This window comes from Trachypithecus francoisi, unplaced genomic scaffold, assembly GCF_009764315.1.
Source record: "Trachypithecus francoisi isolate TF-2019V2 unplaced genomic scaffold, Tfra_2.0 Lachesis_group0, whole genome shotgun sequence".
NCBI lineage: Eukaryota > Metazoa > Chordata > Mammalia > Primates > Cercopithecidae > Trachypithecus > Trachypithecus francoisi.
Genome location: NW_022681453.1, coordinates 8,412,993 through 8,435,192, shown reverse-complemented (window position 1 = coordinate 8,435,192; position 22,200 = coordinate 8,412,993). Strand labels below are relative to the sequence as shown.

The following is a 22,200-nucleotide window of genomic DNA, read 5'->3' as shown; positions in this document are numbered from 1 at the left end:
CACATTGGGTGCAGTGTACACTGCTCAGGTGACGGGTGCATAAAAATCTCAGAAATCACCACTAAAGAACTTATTCATATAGTCAAACACCACTTGTTTCCCGAAAACCTATTGAAATAAAAAATAAATTTTAAAAAATGCTATAATCTGTTTTAAAGTGATGGAGAATAGAATATTGAGCTCTTGAAATAAGAAAGTCTTTGTCAGAGATACAATATTAAGATTTATGAAGCTGGGCACAGTAGCTTACACGTGTAATCCCAGCACTTTGGGAGGCTGAGGCGGGCAAATTGCTTGAGGCCAGATGTTTGAGACCCACCTGGCCAACATGACGAAACCTCTTCTCTACCAAAAATATAAAAGTTAGCCAGGCATGGTAGTGCATGCCTGTAATCCCAGCTTCTTGGGAGGCTGAGGCACAAGAATTGCTTGAACCCAGGAGGCAGAGGTTGCAATGAACTGAGATCATTGAGATCATGCCACTACACTCCAGCCTGGGCAAGAGAGCAAGACTCTGCCTCAAAAAAAAAAAAAAAAAAAAAAAAAAGGATTTGTGGGAAAACTGAAGATTTCTGTGTTTCAGAGGAAGTTGTGCACACATTTGAGCAAGAAATGAGCTAGGCTATAGCCTCAATGAGCTAAAGAAAAGGACCAGTACATGTGGAGAAAAATACTCCAGACTAAAGAAAGGAAAGTTACTCTGACAAACATAGGACGTAGGTTGCCATAATATTATGTTTTCTAACCCTGTCTCTCTAAAAACCAAAGAAATCAAAAAAGCTGACTAGTGATGCCAAGTTGTGTCAGTAGAAAGAAGTAATAGAAACATCCTATTCCGTTACAGAAAACGGTTCCATTAAAATTAGAACTATAATATGATCTAACAGTCCCATTACTTGATATATATCCAGAGGAAATAAAAGCAGTATGTCAAAAAGACCTCTATACTCCCATGTTTATTGCAGCATTATTCACAACAGCCACGACATAAAAGCACCCAAAGTGTCTATCAACAGGTGACTGGATAAAGAAAATGTGGTATATATACACAGTGGTATATTATTCAACCTTAAAAAGAAGAAAATTTTGTCATTTTTGACAACACGGATGAACCTAGAAGACATTATGCTAAGTGAAATAAATCAGGCACAGAAAGACAAGTACCAAATTATATCACTTACATGTGGATTTTAAATAAAATTGAACTATTTTATTTAACTTTCTAATTGAACTTCTATTTTAAATAAAAATAGAAGCAGAGAATAAAATGGTGGTTGCCAGGGTCTGAGGGAGGAGTGGGTGGGGATTCAAGATGTTGGTCAAAGGATACAAAATTTTAGTTAGACAGGAGACATAAGTTCAGAAGATCCATTGCACAATGCAGTGATTATAGTTAATAACAACGTATCATGTACTTAAAAATTGGTAAGAGAGTAGTTTTGGTTGTTGTTGTTGTTGTTGTTGTTTTAGAGATGGGGTCTTGCTGTGTTGCCCAGGCTGCAGTGCAGTCGCTATTCACAAGTATGAACATAATGCACCAAAGGCTTAAATTCCTGGCCTCAGGTGATCCTCTCACCTCAGCCTCCTAAGTAGCTAGGACCTATGGGCATGTGCCATTGACTGGGACAAGAGAGTAGACTTTGATGTTCTCACCACAAAAGGATAATTATGTGAGATAACATATATGTTAATTTGATTTAGTCATTCCATAATTTATACATATATTGAAATATCATGTACACCATAAATAAATGCTTTTTTGTCCATTAAAATAAATCAATAAATAATAATTTTTTTAAAAAAGGGATAAAAGAAAAACTGGTCTTTATCTAGAAAGAAAGCTTAAATATGAGGTCATGTCTTTAACTCCAGGTGAAACTGGAGCCAAGTTGTGAAAAAGCCTAAAGGCTTCAGAAAGTAGGAAACACTTAAGGAGTTACTTAACCCGAGGTGTCTTTTCTGTAGATTTCAGGAAGTCCATAAACACCCTGAAATAGTATTGCAATGTTTTATGAATGTTTGGTTTCTAGGAGAGCTTATAGCTTTCACAGATCTCTCATTAAAGTCTATAGCACAAAACAAGCTCAAGTAAATGAAGAGATCATCTTTCTAATTACCTCAAGAAGATTTTTTTTCAACAGTGGCTGGTCTTGAATCCCTGACAAACCTGTATAAGCATCAGACAAAGGGATTCAAGGCAGTGGTGTGCTGGTAAATGTTTAGGAGCTGGCGATTCAGCAAAATAAGTCCTAATATATAGCATTTGTTGATTTTTGTGGTATACATACTCCTCCATGACCAGTTTCAAGCTACAGAAGAGACACTGACTAATACAAAATTCCTGAAGATATTAACAATCAACTTCGAGAAGTCTGTAGAAGTCAACTCCAGCAAGACCTCTGATTGAAGGTCAGTTAGGTTTTCTCAGGTCTGGAGAAAGCTTAAATTAGGGCAAGTCATTAAGGAAATGAGTTGAGCCTAATTTTGCGCACATTTTCTGCTTAAATTTTGTAAATATTTCTCTAAATATATTTAAGAAGCATTTTTGAAGTGTTTAGCCAAGCTTAAAAGATCAGAATCAATGAACAGAGCAAAAGCTTTTTCTAACTTTTTGATGAGGATTAATTTATGTAGAGAAATTAATCAAATGGAAGATAGTGTGAAAGTTATGAGGAAGAAATCAGCTCCCTTCTAGAACAGCAGTTTTCAAAATACAGATCCCAAGGAAGCAGCAGCAGCATCACCTGAAAACTTGTTAGAAATTAATTCATAGGCTCCCACCCCAGATCTGAATCAGAAACTCTGAGAATGATGTCCAGCTATCTGTATCTGTGTTTTAACAAGTTCTCCAGAGGATACTGATGTGCACTAAAGTCTGAGCACCACTTCTCTAAAACAACGGTTCTTAAATTTTAGTGTGCCCAAGTATCCCTGGAGGAATTTGTTAAAATGCAGATTTCAGGTCCCAGTGCATACTTGCTGAATCAGAATCTCCCAGGGTGAGGTTCAGGAACAGCACTATGTTTTATTTTATGTAATTTTGCTTACTTGTATTAGTTACACGGTTTGCAACACAGAGTCACCGGGAGGAAAAAGGAAACTTCTTATAAAACTTTTTAAATATTCTGTAATCCCAGCACTTTGGGAGGCCGAGACGGGCAGATCACGAGGTCAGGAGATTGAGACCATCCTGGCTAACACGGTGAAACCCCGTCTCTACTAAAAAACACAAAAAAACTAGCTGGGCGAGGTGGCGGGTGCCTGTAGTCCCAGCTACTCGGGAGGCTGAGGCAGGAGAATGGCATGAACCTGGGAGGTGGAGCTTGCAGTGTGCCGAGATCTGGCCACTGCACTCCAACCTGGGCGACAGAGCGAGACTCCGTCTCAAAAAAAAAAAAAAAAAAAAAAAAAAATTAAATATTCACAAAAGTAGAATAAAGAGTATAATAAATCCTTGTGAGATCATCATTCGTCTTAAGCAAATGTCAACATTTTGCCTGTCTTATTTAATGTTCCCCACTTCATTTTTTAGTTTGCTGTCTATAGGAATATTTTAAGGTAAAGATATCCTAATATCTAACCAGCAATTATTTCAGTATTCTCTCTAACAGACAAGAGCTTTTTCTATTCCAAGTCATTATTATAGTGTCTTAGTCCATTTTGTGTTGCTGAAAGAAATACCTGAGATTGGGTCACTTACGAAGAAAAGAGATTTAATAAGCTCATTCCACAGGCTGTATAAGAAGCATGGTGTTGACATCTTGCTTTACGGTGAGGCTTTTGTGCTGAGTCAAACATGGCAGAGGTCAACAGGTAAGTGGCCACATGTGAAGAGCGGCCAAGCCCAAGGGGCATTCCGGCTTTGTAACAACCCACTTTCTAAGGAGCCATCCTAGTCTCTAGAGAGTGAGAACTCACTCATTACCAAGAGAAAGGCACCAAGCCATTCATGAGGGATCCATCCCTATGACCCAAACACCTGCCACTAGTCCCTACCTCCCTAAATTGCCACACTGGGAATTAAATTTCAATATGAGATTTGGTGGAGAAAAACAAACCATATTCAAACCCTAACATGTAATGTCTAGAATTAATAGCAATTCTTTAATATCTTTATCACAGACATGCAAAAATGTGTCTTTTGTAGTTGATTCATTTGTTGGCTATCATTTTAAGTCTCTTTTTTTCTATAATAGTTCCTCCTTTCCCACCACACTTTTTTTTTTTTTTTTTTTTTGAGACGGAGTCTCACTCTGTCACCAGACTGGAGTGCAGTGGCATGATCTCAGCTCACTGCAACCTCCGACTCCCGGGTTCAAGCAATTCTCCTGCCTCAGTCTCCCGAGTAGCTGGGATTACAGCCATGCGCCACCGTGCCCAGCTAATTTTTGTGTTTTTAGTAGAGACGGGATTTCACCATGTTGGTCAGGATGGTCTCAGGTGATCCGCCTGCCTCGGCCTCCCAAAGTGTTGGGATTACAGGCGTGAGTCACCTCACTTTTTAATGCTAGTTATTTGTTGGAAAAACTGGATCATGTGTCCTTTATAATTTTCCACACTTTAGACTTGGCAGAATATATCTTCATGATTTTGTTTAGAGTAGCCTTAGATAGATCCAGAAACTTGTTCTGCTTCAGGTTCACTTGTTTTGGCAAGAATACTTCATAAGTGGCACTCTACTTTCTACCATCTCCTATCAGAAGGAACACAATGTTGAGTTGTAATATTTTTGGTGATGTTAAATTAATCAGTGGGTTCAGGTATAATCAGACTAATCCATTCGGTATGAAATTGCAGATTACATTGTACATTTTCTGCCCCAGACTAGGGCAGGGATCCCTGCCTCCTCTGAGTGGAGACTGGACTTACAGACTGGACTCCTTCCTCCCAGGCTTTTCCAGTGGACAGAGTTTGAATAGACTTTTTGTTTTAGAAGAAGAAAAATAATTAGTTTATACTGATATTTGCAATTCAGATTTAATATCACCAATTATTTACTTGAGTTTTATGCTGATGATATTAATTTCAAACCAAATCAATATTACCATGAACAAAAAGACGACTGAATGTGGTTAAGATTTTTACCCCATAAGAGGTGTACAGTCAAATATGCTATGTTATAAAGATGCATGAAAGATGTGTTTTCTTTGTGTGGTTATGCCACAACTTGATATACTATCAGATCTGCTTTAGTTTGTTTTAAATTTTGAGAAATAATTTTTTTCTTTTTAACTTATAAAATAGCTATATGATTCCAAAACTAAAACCTATAAAACAAGACATATTCAGAGATATCTAGCCTCCATTTGTTTCTCCTCACAATATTTTAATTTCAACAAATACATGTACACATTGGTATAGCACCTTCTTCTCTCATATAAAAGGTAGCACACATTGTCCTATAGCTGGATTCTTCACTTAACACTTTGTCCTGGAGATCTCATCATATCAGTATCTAAAAATCCTTTTCATTCCTTTTTACAACTGCATAAGTACTACATTATGTAGACATACCACAGTTTGTTCAGTTAATCCCCTCTTAAAAGATATTTGGCTTATTTCCAGGTTTTTGCTAAACAGAGTATGCCAGAATAAATAGCTTTGTATATAAGTCATTTTCTATTTTTGCTCATGTACCTGTGGAAATTGCCATATTCCTAGAAGAGGGATCGCTGAGTCAAAAATTAGATACGTATATAATTTTGATAGATATGTACCGCCAAACATCCCCCAAAATATAGCATTTTGAATTCCCAAAGACAATGGATGAGAATGTCCAATTGCACACAGCCTTACCAACACATATGTTGTCAAACATCTTTATTTTTTTCCCATCTGATAAGTGAGCGATGATTCCTCAGTGTAGTTTTAATTACATTTCCCTTTTTGCGAACAAGAAGTTAAGTAAGTGTACTTTTACAGTATATGTTCTGTGAATTGTCTGTTTTTATCTCTAGCCCATTTTTTTTTCTTTTTTTCATAGAGATGGAGTCTCTCTCTGTCGCCTAGGCAGATCTCCAATTCCTGGGCTCAAGGGATCCTCACAAAGTGCTGGGATTACAAGCATGAACCATCGTGCACAGCCTTAGCCAACTTTCTCTATAGTTTTTTCCAGAGGGTAGGGGGGAGAATTTTTTGTAATGTGATTAAATTTATCAAACTTTTTTAATGTCATGCATTTTTCATCATAGCTAAACATTTTTCTCACTCAGAATATAGAGAAATTCACTCATAATTTCTTATTGTCCTGAAGAAATTCTTATGCACACCAAAGTACAGTTTATAATCCAAGTTTGTAAAGTGATGTCAAACATTTCATTGTTTAACATGAGACATTTAATAATCAGTCATGTTCATAGTTTTCTTAATTCTTCTAAATGATGTCAATGTGATATCTTCTTGCCTGAATGACAAAACATTCCATTAGTAAAATAGAAAAAATTGTTTCTGGAGTAATTTAGACTATAAATAAGCATTCAATTATTAAAACCCTTACCTTTCTAAGAGAAGACAACATAAATCATTATGATGCAGCCCACAATCCAGCCAATCAGGAGAAGAATAGGAACCAGAAGGTGTGAAAATGTAGACCCTGCTTTAAAATAAACAGTAGAAAACAGATTATATTGGTCATTTTAGTATTGAATTTTCTGAGTCAAGAGAATAAAAGGAATCTGGTAACATTAAGAAAAAAATCACACACTCTCTAGTTATACCCATACATAATTATTTTTTCTTTTCTACAGAGAATACATGAGACTGCCATAAATCCTGGGTATTTTGAATTAAATCACGGATCTTTTACTGTTATGTGACTTTGGGCAATTCTGAGCTTGAACTTTCCTATTGGTAAAATATCAGTAATGAAACTTGTGCTATCTACTTCCTGGAATAGTTTTGAAGGTCAAATGACATAACATATGTGCAAAGTTTTGTAAACTCTAACCACCGTGTGTGTTTAGTGTATACAGAACACATCCATGCATTTGTGCAATAACACATACAGAAGCTATTTAAATAAAAAACAATCTAATACAACTCTGAGGCAATTTCCACTAAAGTAAATAATTATAACACAGGGAAAGGTGTTGAGAACAGTTCTTGGCCTCCATAGCTGAATGTAATTTTAAATATCACAGGGAAAAGGAAAGTATCATACATTATATAACCATTCTTGACTACAGAAAAGAATTTCTATTGTTTAAAAATTATTCATTATAACAACCGGCACTGAACCTGAATCAATGGGCAGTAATAATCCAACACACATATAAATGGCGTTTGTTATATATGATTCCTCCTGTGCCTCCTATTTGTACTCTTCCCTGTAAAAAGCAATTTATACAAGTATCTTTTTACAAGTATTCACTGCATTTAATTCTTGTACTTTCAAGCAAACATACACATGCACACACACAGAAATCTACACGTGCATCACACAAAAAGATTTAGAAAGAGCACAGAAAAACATTCTATAGAATTAATGTCCCTGTGTTAAGGACTCAGATATAGTCTTAACTGCAAAACACAGTTAGATCTTATGCCATTAGTTAAAAGAGAGAATACATATTCTTAGCAAGTATACTATTACAATTTCCATCACTTTAAAATGTGAAATTTTAAAAAATGCTATTAAAATAAAATCATTAGGAGATGAGACACATTTAAAATTAGAAGACACTCTTATAAAAGCAAACTTTCTGAAGTTGAAATGAATTTTAATACTTCTATTTTTCCAAGAATGCTAGAGTCTCTCTTAACTGACAACATTCAACGTGCTTTTCTTGTTTCTCCGTCTCACTGTGACCTTGTATAAGGCATTAAGCACTAAATGGAAAACTATTCTCTTTACTTGACATGTGGTATTGCTTAAGGATAAAGCAAACAACATGAGATGCCCTTTACTCTCATTTGGACAAAAGCCTTTTTATGAATTAAGGTACCACTACAATGGAAGTACATAGCAGTAATTTTTTTAACTGTCTATGTATGTGGCTTTGTATTTTTCTCAATTTCAAAGAACCTGAAAATTAATATTAACCCTTTAATTGTGCATTTGTATTTTATACATGCATATTTTAATACAATTTACATATCACAAAGCCCTAAAAGTCAGTATTTCATTATTTATTTTCCTTATAAAATAGTACCAGTTGCACTAACTGCATTTTAACACTCAAAGTATACATTCCATTAGTGTTTTTTAACACTAGTATTTTCCACTTTACTAACACCTGTGGAATTGTTTGGAAACAGAAATATATAAGAGCACAACATACTTTGCATATATCACTTACATTACTAGCACAAATAAGAACAAAACATCTTTTTAAATATGAAGTGTAATTGTAAAATGCTTCTCTCTTGTCCAGTTCGGAGCATGTCAAAGTAGTTACAGCTGGAAGTGTTCTTGAAGACATTGTGATCTGGAAAAGACTGTCCAGGTTAAACACCTGGTGCCACCACTCTTCAGTGATCATGCGTGGTGGCTCAAGCCTGTAATCCCAGCACTTTGGGAGGCCGAGACGGGTGGATCACGAGGTCAGGCGATCGAGACCATCCTGGCTAACACGGTGAAACCCCGTCTCTACTAAAAATACAAAAACTAGCCGGGCGAGGTGGCGGGCGCCTGTAGTCCCAGCTACTCGGGAGGCTGAGGCAGGAGAATGGCGTAAACCCGGGAGGCAGAGCTTGCAGTGAGCTGAGATCTGGCCACTGCACTCCAGTGCGGGCGACAGAGTGAGACTCCGCCTCAAAAAAAAAAAAAAAAAAAAAAAAGAACAACTTACTAAACTGCTATGTCTCAGTTTTCTTATCTATAAAATGGGCATGATGATGATATGCATATTTCAGAAGGTCATTGTCAAGATTCAAAGCAAAAATTCCTGTAAATATTTAAAAGCTATTTCTTAGATATAGTATATACTCAACCTGTTTTGACAAATTGGAATCAATTATTTTATATAACTATAAAATATAAATACAAAAAAATGTTTAAAAACAAGAAAAAAGTTTGACGTGGAACAAAAATGTTAGATGTGGAATGGATGACTGAGCCCAATATTCTCATTTTACTGTCAGAAAACAGACTTAGAGAGGTATAGGGACTTCTCCAAACTCACATAGCCATTATACTAGCAGATCTGACACAGAACTTAACTGTCTTCAATTCTGGCTCAGAATTGAAATCAGAACTGATTTTTAACTCACCTTTCAAAATAAGCATAAACAAAATTAAGCTCTTTTGCTCTGTTGATCATTTAAAAATCTTCATAACCTATAGGTCTGATCCACAAATTACATAATTAATGCACTTTTGCAGCCACACTAACATATATGGTTAATGGTCATTTAGCATAGATGCCACATTTTTTAGAGTAACTGGGAAATACCAAGAAACATAACTAAACCAAAGTCAAGAAGCGTTTTTTTTTTTTGCCAAGAGAATCCAATGCCTTAAATCTTACCTTTTTCAGCCATTATTGCTGTTGGTGGGTGGCTAGGTCAGGCCACGCTTACCTCTTTCTTTTGTTATCCAGTGTCTCTTTGAACTTTAAATAGAGAGAAATCTGAAGAGTGTGGCAGCTGCCCGTTCTCCTGGCTGCCAATTGTCTGCAGAGTGATGTAAGTCATTGGAAAGCAGAACTCCTCTGGCTCTTCTTTGTTCTATTATTATGGAGGAAACAAGGGGCTACGTGACCTAAACAATTAGGTAAGCTGAATTATCCTAATGCAGAGATTCACAGGTTTTTAATTTGTACCATGCCTTTAGATAACATGAAGAAAATGTTCTGTAAAGAAGGTGTACAGAGGAAGAACAACATTCCACCTATACAAGTGCTATCAAGGAGAAGGGTGATATAATAGAAAGAAAGGATTTTGATGTTGGAAAGACTTGGGTTCAAATTCCAGCTCTTTTTGTAATGAAAGCCAAGTTGCTTAACCTGGGAATCAGCTTCTTTAGTTTTAAAGTAAGGATAATAATACCTGCTCACGGGAGTTGCATAAAGATGAAATGAAAGTCTGTATGAAATGTAGACAGTTCTTTATTACTTTACAGACGGAAAACATAAAATGAAATAGTACCCCTTTCTTTGAACTATTCTGAAAACAAAAATTGTTAATATAAATATACTAGAAACTAAAACAATACAGAAGTTTCGATGTTACCTAGAATTTTTAGAAAGCAGTCATAAGCTTGTTGTTTTTATTAGCAATGTATAAAAATAGAACATTTCATTTTTCAAAGTCCAAACTGGTTTATATAACTGACCTAGACTATTCTCTATATTCTTATTGGAATAACTTTAATTTGGGGATCTGGCTAGAAAAGTTTTGCAGAGTGACCATGTGAGCATCTTCCCAAAAAAAATTGACATAAGATTAAGACCTCTAAAGGCAGGTCTTGCCTGATCAAATTTATCTCCAGAGTTCCAAGAATGTTATTTCCCTGCAAATGACCATGTTCCATCACTGCTCAAAAATCCACCAATAGTTCTTCATCTCCTAGACAATAAAAATCTGAACTCCTTGTTTAGACACCTAAAAAGCCTTATTTCTCTACTCTTCCATTTGCAGTGATAACTTCAGTGACACTAAACTCCTTGCTATTATATGAATTCAGAATCCTCCCACTCTCACAGGCAAGAACATTTGACTTTCTACCTCAAATAATGTACCTATAGATTAGAGTGTGCAGCCAAGAATCTGGCACATTTATATCATTTATGTCAAGTTGTCATCTCTCTCCTCAGTCTCTCTCTTAATATATTATTTAATATTGAAAAAATGTGGCTATATCAGGTAAGCAGAAAAACTGTATTGTTTATGCAACAAAATCCCTTGCTTACCTGGCAAAGTTGGGTATTTTTTTCAATGTTAAATAATAATATGTTAAACAAAGGTTAACTGAAGCCAAAAGAGAGAGAAGAAATAAAAATGTTCATTGATCTCATTTAAATATAAAAAACATTAATTCAATAAGTTCAGGTGAACACTAATTATCCTACGGAAAAAAATGACATTCAAAACAAACAGTGTGTTCCCCACAAAGAGCACAGACATACATACTAAAATAAAATAATTTGCTTAAAACATATGAAAAGGCTTCCACATTTTAAACACTCATTTCCATTTCAATTATATTAAGCTTTTGTCTTGACATGAAATTGACTATTATTAACACTATTGCTGTCAGTTTGGAGTTTGAGGAGGGATTAGTTTATAATTCATCATTTATTTTCCTTACTTTTCTATGGAAAGAAGAAGGGGAGAAAACTAATTTAATTGACATGAATTCCTCAGACTTCAGAAATGAATTCAACCTAGAATTTCATTTCCTTGGTTATACCATCAGTAAATTTTTTAAAAAATAAAAGTTTTGTAATATTTAATCAGGAAAAGATTTTTTTTCTTTTACTTTTTTTTTTTTTTTTTTGAGACGGAGTCTGGCTCTGTCGCCCAGGCTGGAGTGCAGTGGCGCGATCTCGGCTCACTGCAAGCTCCTCCTCCCAGGTTTACGCCATTCTCCTGCCTCAGCCTCCCGAGTAGCTGGGACTACAGGCGCCCGCCACCTCGCCCAGCTAATTTTTTGTATTTTTTAGTAGAGACGGGGTTTCACCGTGTTAGCCAGGATGGTCTCGATCTCCTGACCTCGTGATCCACCCGTCTCGACCTCCCAAAGTGCTGGGATTACAGGCTTGAGCCACCGTGCCTGGCCGAAAAGATGTTTTACTCATTAATAGACTGGTTTCACTTTGAGCTCATAAACCCAAGGGCCTATATTTGACCGTTTTCTAATCTTTCTCTTAGGACATACTAATTAGGAACATTTTCTACTTTTTTACTTTACATACTGTCTTAAATGTTTAGCTCTCAAGTCCCTTACTCTCAAGATGACATTAGATTTTTCAGAGATATGTGAGCCAAAAAATTTAAATATTTGATTTTTCTTTAAAATACTTAAGAATTCTTCACTTTCCAAATATTTTTCACTACCAGTGTCTGGAATTATAGCATATAGACCTGACCATGGTAGATGCTCAACGGATCTTTGCTTCATGGCTGGCTGACTGGGTAGATGGATGTAATAATAAATGCAGTATAAGATAGCTTAGTTTGCACTCTGAACAAAGGTTTACTTATGGCAATACCTAAAAGAGTAATAAGAAATAAAATGATCTTAACTATACTCTAGTCTTATAATATATGCATATATAGATAATACAGTGTATTTAATTACCAGTAACAATAGAATAACCTATAAATAAGAATATAAACAAATAAAAGAAAGTGACATCTGCAAAACAGAGGAGTGGGAGCCTCCAAAATATCTTTCCTTCATAAGAGCACTAAGAAATCTGTCTAAAATTTTTGAATTAATTTTTAAGAATTCTGGATATTAACCAAGGACTTACAGCAATTGGGGGAGCTGGAATCTTGGTAGGAACAGCAAGTTTTGTGATGTTTTAATTTGGCCTATTCTCATCTCCCCCATCTCCAGCTTTGTAGTAGCCTTGAAAAACAATGCTCCAAAATCTTAGCGAAAACTAGCAGCCTAGCAGCCACCAGAGGAGACAGAGTGGAACAGAGTTCTTTCAAAGTCTCAGTTTTGGAGGACAGTAATTATTTAACCTGTCTGGTGGTTCTCCCAAAGACCTCACCTGCAAAGCTGTCTTTATTTGATCAGATTCAGCACTTACTCTGTGTGAAAAGTACCCACTCCCAGGACATTTGTTGAAAACAGTTAGAGGCAATTGTTTAACATCACAGCTGCCTAGGTAACAGAGTGAACAACAGGCTAACTAAAAAGCTTAAAAGGACAATCCAGGGAATGAGATGTCAATAGAGGTTTCAAAAGTTTCACATATCGTTAAGAATCTAGAAGGCTACATGCATATGTTCAACTATGGGCATGACCTCGTGGCTGTGGGTATGCTTAGGAAAGACCTGAAAAGGCCCTAAGCTTTCACCTCTGGCTAACTTTGAGGCTCAAAATGCAAAGCAAAGTGTAAGGCAGTTGTCAACTCCCCGACTGAGTGTTAAAGGCATACCTCAACACATACACAGAGCCTATCATTAAAGTCTGGGAGGCATATTAGTTACAGACATTTAAAGAAATCTTTGTCCAATCATTAGTTGATAACTAAACAAATTGAGCAAAAACTTTAGTGGTCACATACAACAAAGAATACAAATTGTACAAAATCAGTTCAGAACAATAATAACAACAACAAACTCTTGGGAGGAGGAAGAATCTGATTTTAAGAGTTGACATTATTTAAAATGACCAACTTTCAACAAAAAAAGTTATGAGATATGCAAAGGAACAAAAATGTATGGCCCTTACACAGGGATAAAAAACCTATCAAAAGTAACTGTTTCTCAGAAAGTCTATAAATTAGACTAACAAAGACTTTATGTCAACTATTTTAAGTATTTTCAAATAACTAAAAACAGCAAAAGAATGCCATCTCAGCAAAGAGAATATTAGTAGAGAGATAAATACTATTTTTAAAACAGCAAACAAATTCTGAAGTTGAAAGTTGCAATGACTGAAATGAAAATTTTACTAGAGGCTCAACAGCAGATTTGAGCAGGCAGATGAAAGAATCAGTTAATTTGAAGACAGTTTGATTGAGATTATTCTGTACAAGAAACAGGAAGAAAAGATAATAATGAATATGGCCTTAGAGATCTGTGGGACACCATCAAGCATATCAACATATGCATAATTAGAGTCCTAAAACAAGAAGAGAAAGGGCAGAAAACATATTTGAATAAATCATGGTCAAAAGCTTCCCAAATTTGTGAAAAATGTTAATGTACATATTCAAGAAGTTCAATTAATTCCAGGTGGAATAAACGCAAAGAGACCAATACCTAGACACAAAGTAACTGTCAAGAACCAAAGACAGGCTGGGTGCAGTGGCTCATGCTTGTAATCCTGGCACTTTGGGAGGTGGAGGCAGGTAGATCACTTGATGTCAGGAGTTGAGACCAGTCTTGCCAACATGATGAAGTCCCATCTCTACTAAAAATATAAAAATGAGCCAGGTTTGGTGGTACACACCTGTAATCCCAGCTAATCAGGAAGCAGAGGCACAAAAATCACTTGAACCTGGGAGGCAGTCATTGCAGTGAGCCAAGATCACACCACTGCACTCCAGCCTGGGCAACAGAGTGAGACTTTGTCTCAAAAAAAAAAAAAAAAAAGAAAGAAAGAAAGAAAAAAAAAGAAACAAACACAAAGAGAAAATATTTCCCTGTTGATCTAGGGGGTGTATTCTAACAGGGAACTGTCAAGTCTCTAAATCACCCTCTTGTCTAGCTTGCCGAATTCCTGCCTGAATACAACTAAGAGCAGTCGCTCAAGGTGCTACTTGAGGAGTCATTGGGGCAACTATTTTTCACCCAGGGTCCTCCAGAAAAGAAAGATCTGGGCGGTAATTTTCTTCAAAATAATAATGAGGGGGTGCAGAAAGGTAGGGATGAACCTCTCCTTCCTTTGCCACTTTCACTTTAGCTGGCAAATGAACATGCTCTATAACCTCTTCTGTTACTTCACTATACTCTTGTTCCTCCTCATAAGCAGTGTGAAAAAGTTCCAAGGTGAAACAAACCAGACCCCATACCTGTCCCATTGTTACCCTGACGCCTCTGAGCTCCCCTTCTTACACACCACGGGGATTGCTTTAAGAGTACTTCGGTGTCTTCCAGCTAGTTTTCCACTCCAACCATCACTCCAGCAACCCTTCAACCTGGATTCAAACCCCCATGAATGGACGCCACTTACTGAGACCAGCTCGGTCGGGGAGACCCTAACTCAGTGGCACTAGAGGAATTAAAGACGCACACACAGAAATATAGAGGTGTGAAGTGGGAAATCAGGGGTCTCACAGCCTTCAGAGCTGAGAGCCCCAAACAGAGATTTATCCATGTATTTATTAACAGCAAACCAGTCATTAGCACTGTTTCTATAGATATTAAATTAGCTAAAAGTATCTCTTACGGGAAATGAAAGGATGGGCCAAATTAAAGGAATAGGTTGGGCTAGTTAACTGCAGCAGGAGCACATCCTTAAGGCACAGATCGCTCATGCTATTGTTCAGGGCTTAAGAATGCCTTTATGCGGTTTTCCACCCTGGGTGGGCCAGGTGTTCCTTGCCCTCATTCCCATAAACCCACAACCTTCCAGCACGGGTGTTAGGGCCATTATGAACACATTACAGAGCTGCAGGGATTTTGTTTATGGCCAGTCTTGGGGCTGGTTTATGACCAGATTTTGCGGGGGGGGGGTTGCTCCCAACAGTGAGACTCTGTCTCAAAAAAGAAAAAGAAAAGAAACAAACACAAAGAGAAAATCTTGAAGGCATCAAAAGAAATAACTAATTCATTATATGCAGGGGATACTCAATAAGATTAACAGCTGACTTCTCAGTAAAAGCCATGAAGCTCAGAAGGCAGTGTTATGACATTCAAAGAAAAAATATTGTCAACCAAAAATTCTATAACAAGCAAGACAATCTTCAAAAGTAAATAAAAAATTATGACATTCCCAGATAAACAAAAACTGAGATAATTTGTTGCTAGCAAAGCTACTCTGCAAAAAATACTAAAAGGAATCCTGTCAGAATTAAATAAGAAGACACTAGACAGTAACTCAAATCCACATGAAAAAATAAAGAACAGCTCTACAGGCAACCACATAGAAAAACAGGATAAATATATTTTTTGTGTGTAACTCTTTTTTTCCTCCTAACTTAAAAGACAACTGCAATAATTATATCTGTATTGGTGACCCTTAATATATAATAATGTAATTTAAATTAAAATGACAACACAAAAAAGGGAATGGAGCTCTATAGAAGCAAAGATGTTGTTAACTACTAAAACTAAGTTGATATTAATCCAAACCTGATGGTTATAAATTAAAATATTCATTTTAATCCTTAAGGCAACTGCTAAGAAAATAACTCCAAAAAAAGACAGCAGAAGAAATTACAAAATAATTAAAATGATATACTAGAAAATATCGATTAACACAAAACAAGACAGTAATGAAGGAATAAAGAAACAAAAAGATGGCATACATAAAACAAATAGTAATTATAAATCTTACTTTATAAATAGTTACATTTAAATGGATTAACCACTCCTAATACAAGATAAGAATGGCAGGACGGATTTTTAAAAGTGATCCAACTATAAGCTATCTATAAGAGACAGTTTAGATTCAAAGACACAAATAGGTTGAGAGCAAAAAGATGTAAAAATACATGTCACGCAAATTGTAATCAAAGAGACCTAGAGTAACTGTACTAACATTAGATGGAATCAATTTTTTTCTTTTTTTGAGACAGAGTCTCACTCTGTTGCCCAGGTTGGAGTGCAGTGGCATGATCTTGGCTCACTGCAGGCTCTGCCTCCCAGGTTCATGCCATTCTCCTGCCTCAGCCTCCTGAGTAGTTGGGACTACAGGCACCTGCCACCACTCCTGGCTAGTTTTTGTTTTGTTTTGTTTTGTATTTTTAGTAGAGATGGGGTTTCACCATGTTAGCCAGGATGGTCTCAATCTCCTGACCTCATGATCCACCCACCTCGACCTCCCAAAGTGCTGGGATTACAGGGGTGAGCCACTATGCCTGGAATAGATGGAATAGATTTTAAGAAAAAAAATTTACTGGAAATAAAGAAATATATTTTCTAATGATAAAATAATCAATTATAAACACATATGTACCTAAAAACAGAGTCCCAAAATACATGAAGACTGGCAAAATTGAGCAAATAGGCAATTCAACAGTAATGGTTGAATGAATATCCTGCTTATAATAATGGACAGAAAAACTAGACAGAATATCAGCAATATGGAACTTGAACAACACTATAAACCAACTGGAACTAACACACATTTATTGAATACAATAATAAACAGTAACCGAATACACATTATTTAGAAGAAAATTTGGCAAATTCACAATTATATGAAAATTAAGCAACATTCTCATCAAGAAGAGGAATGAGGTATGAGTCAGAGCAAGATGTGTGTTTATGATGGATTTAACTAATGTAGTTTTGATAGGTTGGATGAAACTTTTTCATATTATCAACTTTTGTTGACTAAGTTGTGTTAAAGAATTTGTGTTCAAAGTCCCATAGGCTTCAGCAAATTGCAGTAGAATGTATTGAGAAATGTAGTAGTCCATTCTCATATTGCTATAGAAAACTACCTGAGACTGGGTAATTTATGAAGAAAAAGGGTTTAGTCAACTCACAGTTCTGCAGGCTATATCAGAATCATGACTGAGGAGGCCTCAGGAAACTTACAATCATGATGGAAGGTGAAGGGGAAGCAGACACATCTTCACATGTTGGAGCAGGAGAGAGAGAGCGAAGGGAGAAGTGCTATGCACTTTTAAATAACTCACAAGAACAGCAACGTGGAAGTCTAGTCCCATGATCCAGTCACCTCCCACCAAGCCCCTCCTCCAACACTGAGGATTAGAATTCAACATGAGATTTGGATAGGGACACAGAGTCAAGTAATATCAAGCGAAGTTTATTTGATCTGAGATGTCCAAATATAAAATGTATTGGGATTAATGAATAAGAGACAACAAAATATCACAGACTATGGCCAGACACAGTGTCTCACACCTGTAATCCCAGAATTTTGGGAGCCTGAGGTGGGTGGATCACTTGAGCTCAGGAGTTTGAGACCAGCCTGGGCAACATGGCAAAACCCCATTTCTGCAAAATATTTAAAAATTGACTGGGCATGGTGGTGTGCTCACCTATAGTCCCAGCCACTGGGAGGCTAAGGTGGCGGGATCACCTGCGATCAGGGGGTCGACCAGCCTGGGCAACAGAATGAAACTCTGTCTTTAAAAAAAAGTCACAGACTACCTGGCCTTCCTCCCTGGAGACTCCTCTTTGCATTTCACAGAAAAGAAAGTGTGGCTCAAAACAAAAGGCAGCACTATGATAGTGGCAGGAACAGGGACTTAGGATCAAGTTTGAATGTCAGGTCTGATAATAGCTGTATGAACTTTAAAGATCACACAGGCTGAGTCTACTTCTTCATTTGGCAAATGATAAGTGCAGCATACAGAATTAGAGATAAGCATATACAAAATTCTCAGCACCAGCCTAACTAACACAAAATACGTTCCCAATGCATGATAGTTGTTATCGTTAAGCCATGATAAACAGGGATAAAGAGGAAGGAGAAGCAATATCTACAAAGAATCAGATATACCCCTCTGCATGCTTCCAAGGTCATTTTGAGGGTCATCTAAGAGGGACCATATCTACTGATCACCAGGCCAGTACATAAGAGGGGTTGTGAGAGTCCATTTTTCAACTCCCTGCTTATACCTCAAGCTGCTTTTGATTGATTGTAGCCTGCATTTCTCTATGAAACAACTCATTTCTAAATCACTAAGACATTTCTAAGATCACTAAGACCTAAGATCCTGTGACTTCTATGTTGTTAAGCCAACAAAATTTTTTTAGTCCTTCCTGATATTACTTGACCTCTTGACATTGCTTGATTCCATTGGTTACTTTCTCCTTCTTGAAGTTATCTCTTCTCTTGGCTTCTGTGGCATCAGAATCTTCTGACTATTTCTATTTTTGACTGTGCATTCTTAGTCTTATAGGTTTATCCTCTTCAAATTCTCAAAACATGTTGTGTTTTGTCATGGACAGAGGGAGGGGAACAACGCACTCCAGGGCCTGTCGGGGGGTGGGGACAAAGGGAGGGAGAGCATTAGGACAAATACCTAAAGTATGAGTGGCTTAAAACCTAGACAACGGGTTTAAAGGTGCAGCAAACCACCATGGCACATGTATACCTATGTAACAAACCAGCACGTTCTGCACGTGTATCCCAGAACTTAAAGTAAAATAATAAAATAAAATAACATATTGTGTTTTGTAAGTTAAATTCAGTAGGACAAGGGAGCATGCAAATAACAGAGGCAATATACTGGTATGTGGGTATGTTGTAGGGGTCCAGCAGCAGCCTGCACGTGTGTAGCTCGGGCTTCAGGCTCAGCAAACAGCATACCCAAAGCTGTTGGCCCTATATGTGTGCCAGTGACTGGGACAGTCCAGAGGTGAAGGGAAGCAGCGGAGTAGAGCCAGGCTGGGACCTTGGTACGGAATGATGGTAGTGACAGCAGCAATAGCAGTAACAGCAGCAGAAATGCCAGGACAGGAACTGTTGGTGCTTAGGTAGTAAATTTCAGCAGTATATTATAGAATCTTCAGTTTAAAAAACTGCTCAGTCTTACAAGACAAATATCCACGGGCTTAGAAATGGAAATTAAATTCTAAGCGTACCATGTTTGAAGGAAAATAACACTATTATCATATGGAGCACTGGATAAACCATGTATAAATGAGGTAAACAATTTTTAAATTAATTTTTTCTTGTCATTGAAGATATAGCAATAGAATACATAACAGATATTTTGAAATATACACAAATTAGAAAGTTTCTTGTACAACCTCCACAAGTTATGAAAAGCATCAAGGGAAATAATGAAATATCATTATATAAATTTATATTTGAAATTAAATTCAGACTTACAGAAAATTTGTACCAAGAGTTACATCTTTTTCTAGAGAAAACAAGAGTCATCAGGTCTAGATGTACTGAAAAGTATATTTTGACATAATTTATCAGAAATTTATCCCAATATTGTTGCAACCCATAAAATACTTTTAACAGCTCCAGTAATCATTGCATTAGCAGAAAGATCTTCTTAAAATTAAAATTATCAAAAATGATTTGTGATTTTGAAATTGCCAAGAGCAATTAATGCTGTGTTCAGTTATATACATTAAAATTTGGAGAGGGGTGGTGGAAGCAGGGAGAGCATTAGGAAAAATACGGATGTATGCTGTATTTTGGATGCTGGGCCTAATACCTAAGTGATTGGATTATTTCTGCAGCAAAGCAGCATGTAACAAACCTGCACATCCTGCACACGTACCCCCAAACTTAAAATAAAAATAAAAGTTGAAGAAAAAAAAGAAAGTGATGTTGCTAAAAATTTAAATTAATTTGCATCATCTAATACCTGCATGTGAATTTGCAAAAATGTGAGTCAGAAAAAAATCTTATGATAATCATGATATCAGATTATTAAGTATTATATATTGTACTACATAAAATTATGACACAAAAAATACTATTTTTACAATTTGTAAGTTTATGCTGCTCATTTATCTTGGCTGTAGCTATTACGTTTTGAAATTCACTGAATTTTTTAAAGGAAAAAACTTTATATTTTAGTATATTTAATGTTTTCTTTTTTTTTTTTTAACAAAGAGTCCCAAATTTTATTTTGCACTGAGCCCTGCAAATTTTGTACTGAATCCTGATTCCTTCCAGAAGGGAAGGAGAGAAAAGGGTGGAAAGAAGTCTGAGCCATCCACTTCCCTTTCTCTCTCGATTCCTTTAACCATAGCATCTCTCTGTCAAATGTAACCCATGAATGTGCCATGCCATGTATCATATATAACTCCTGAATGTATTATGCCATCATGTATGATCTGTAACCCCTGAACACACCATGCCATGTATGATATGTAACCCCTGAACACACTAAGTCATGCATGATATGGCATCATATTTGGGGGTCATGGTGCTAAAAAGTTTAGAAACCTCCCATCTAGTCCAACTACACACATAGGAGGTAACAAACTAACGCTTAGGAAGGTGAGGTGATTTTTCTAACTTCAGAGTTTGTCTGAAGACAACCTGCCATCACCATGCTGCTTTCTTGGTATCCATGACTTCATCCTGGTGATATGATATGTTCAGGAGTTGAATCTAACACATAGCATGGTGTGTTTGGGGTTATATATGATGCATGACATGAGGGGTTCAGGGATTATATACGAAATCCCTTTTTCTGGATCCCAGTTTGAAGATCCCTATTATTACCCTACTTTAAAGCATAAAAGTTGAAAAAGGTTGGCGAGGGTATGCCCAAAAGTGAGCATTTATTTATCTATTTCTTATTCTAAAAGGTATTACCTAATCTTAAAGCCATTTGCAAAGCAGGTAATAAAATACGCTTTCAACCTAAATTTTTCTATTGTCCTAATGTTTTAATATTGATAAAAACAGACATAAAAATAGTGTTGTCTCAGTGTCATTCTTATCATAGTGCTCATGTTCTTCAAGTCTGGTATCAGCAATCTCCTCTAAAGCAGAAACAAAAAGTGCTGCTACTTCAGATAGATGTTTATTGACTGAGTTGGATGATTTCATGCTCCAGAGAATCTCTGTGCTTCAGAGAAGTCCTGGCTATGAAAAAGAATTATTTGCAAAGACCTGATAGATTCCAACATTCTTAAAAATACAAACGAACTCATTGCTGAGTCATAACAAAGGGTTGAGTACAAGGTCTGTGGAGTCACAGAGACTGAGGTTCAAATTTCTGCTCCATTAGCTAATATTTGTGAGAACAGGTTACTGTCAAAAAAAAAAAAATTCTCCAAACTTGGAAATAGGGAAAAAGGTGGGAACAGATCTTTTCAATATCATATGGGGCAAAAGTCCCCTAGGATTGTCTAGACCTGTAATTAGTTCATCTAACCCTAACCCTATCCCTAACCCTAACCCTAACCCCTAACCCTAACCTAACCCTAACCCTAACCCTGACCCTAACCCCAACCCTAACCCTAACCCCAACCCCAACCCCAACCCCAACCCTAACCCTAACCCTAACCCTTGATTAAAAGGTCTCATACTTAAGGAATTTACTGATTAATTTGCAGGGTTTTGTCCAGTAGAGATGCAAACAATTTCCAACCAATGGAACAGACAATGTAAAATAGTGATGGCCTGTTGAATATTAACCAGTTTTACATCTAACTCAGCAATTTTATCTTAACATGTCTTTGTTAAGTTGCCAATAACTGCCATCACTTCTTAAATGCTCTTTGAACTGATTATGACATCTTACTTGTTCCCTCATTAATTAATTAGTTCAATAAAATAATGGACATATGTCCCTTTTATATTTACCTGAGAGTCATGATTTTATCCTTTTGAAAATTATACCCTAACATGACTTAACTCTCTTTGCCTCTGTTTCTCTATCTGTAAAATGGAAAAGACCTACTTTTTAAGGTTTCTGTTAGAATTAAGAGGCAGGATATGTAAGGCACTTAGCACAG

At 36.5% G+C, this 22,200-nt stretch overlaps 1 protein-coding gene across 1 annotated transcript; it reads right to left on the bottom strand.

Annotated features, from left to right (window-relative positions):
* Nucleotides 1–5,803: 5,803 nt before the first annotated feature.
* Nucleotides 5,804–9,570, bottom strand: STRIT1 (small transmembrane regulator of ion transport 1). Its single transcript, XM_033203606.1, has 3 exons — nucleotides 9,468–9,570; nucleotides 6,497–6,595; nucleotides 5,804–6,403 (listed from the first exon to the last, which is right to left on the bottom strand). Exons 1-2 carry the CDS (start codon nucleotides 9,478–9,480, stop codon nucleotides 6,501–6,503), a joined length of 108 nt encoding a protein of 35 aa, XP_033059497.1. The 5' UTR covers nucleotides 9,481–9,570; the 3' UTR covers nucleotides 5,804–6,403; nucleotides 6,497–6,500.
* Nucleotides 9,571–22,200: the final 12,630 nt, after the last annotated feature.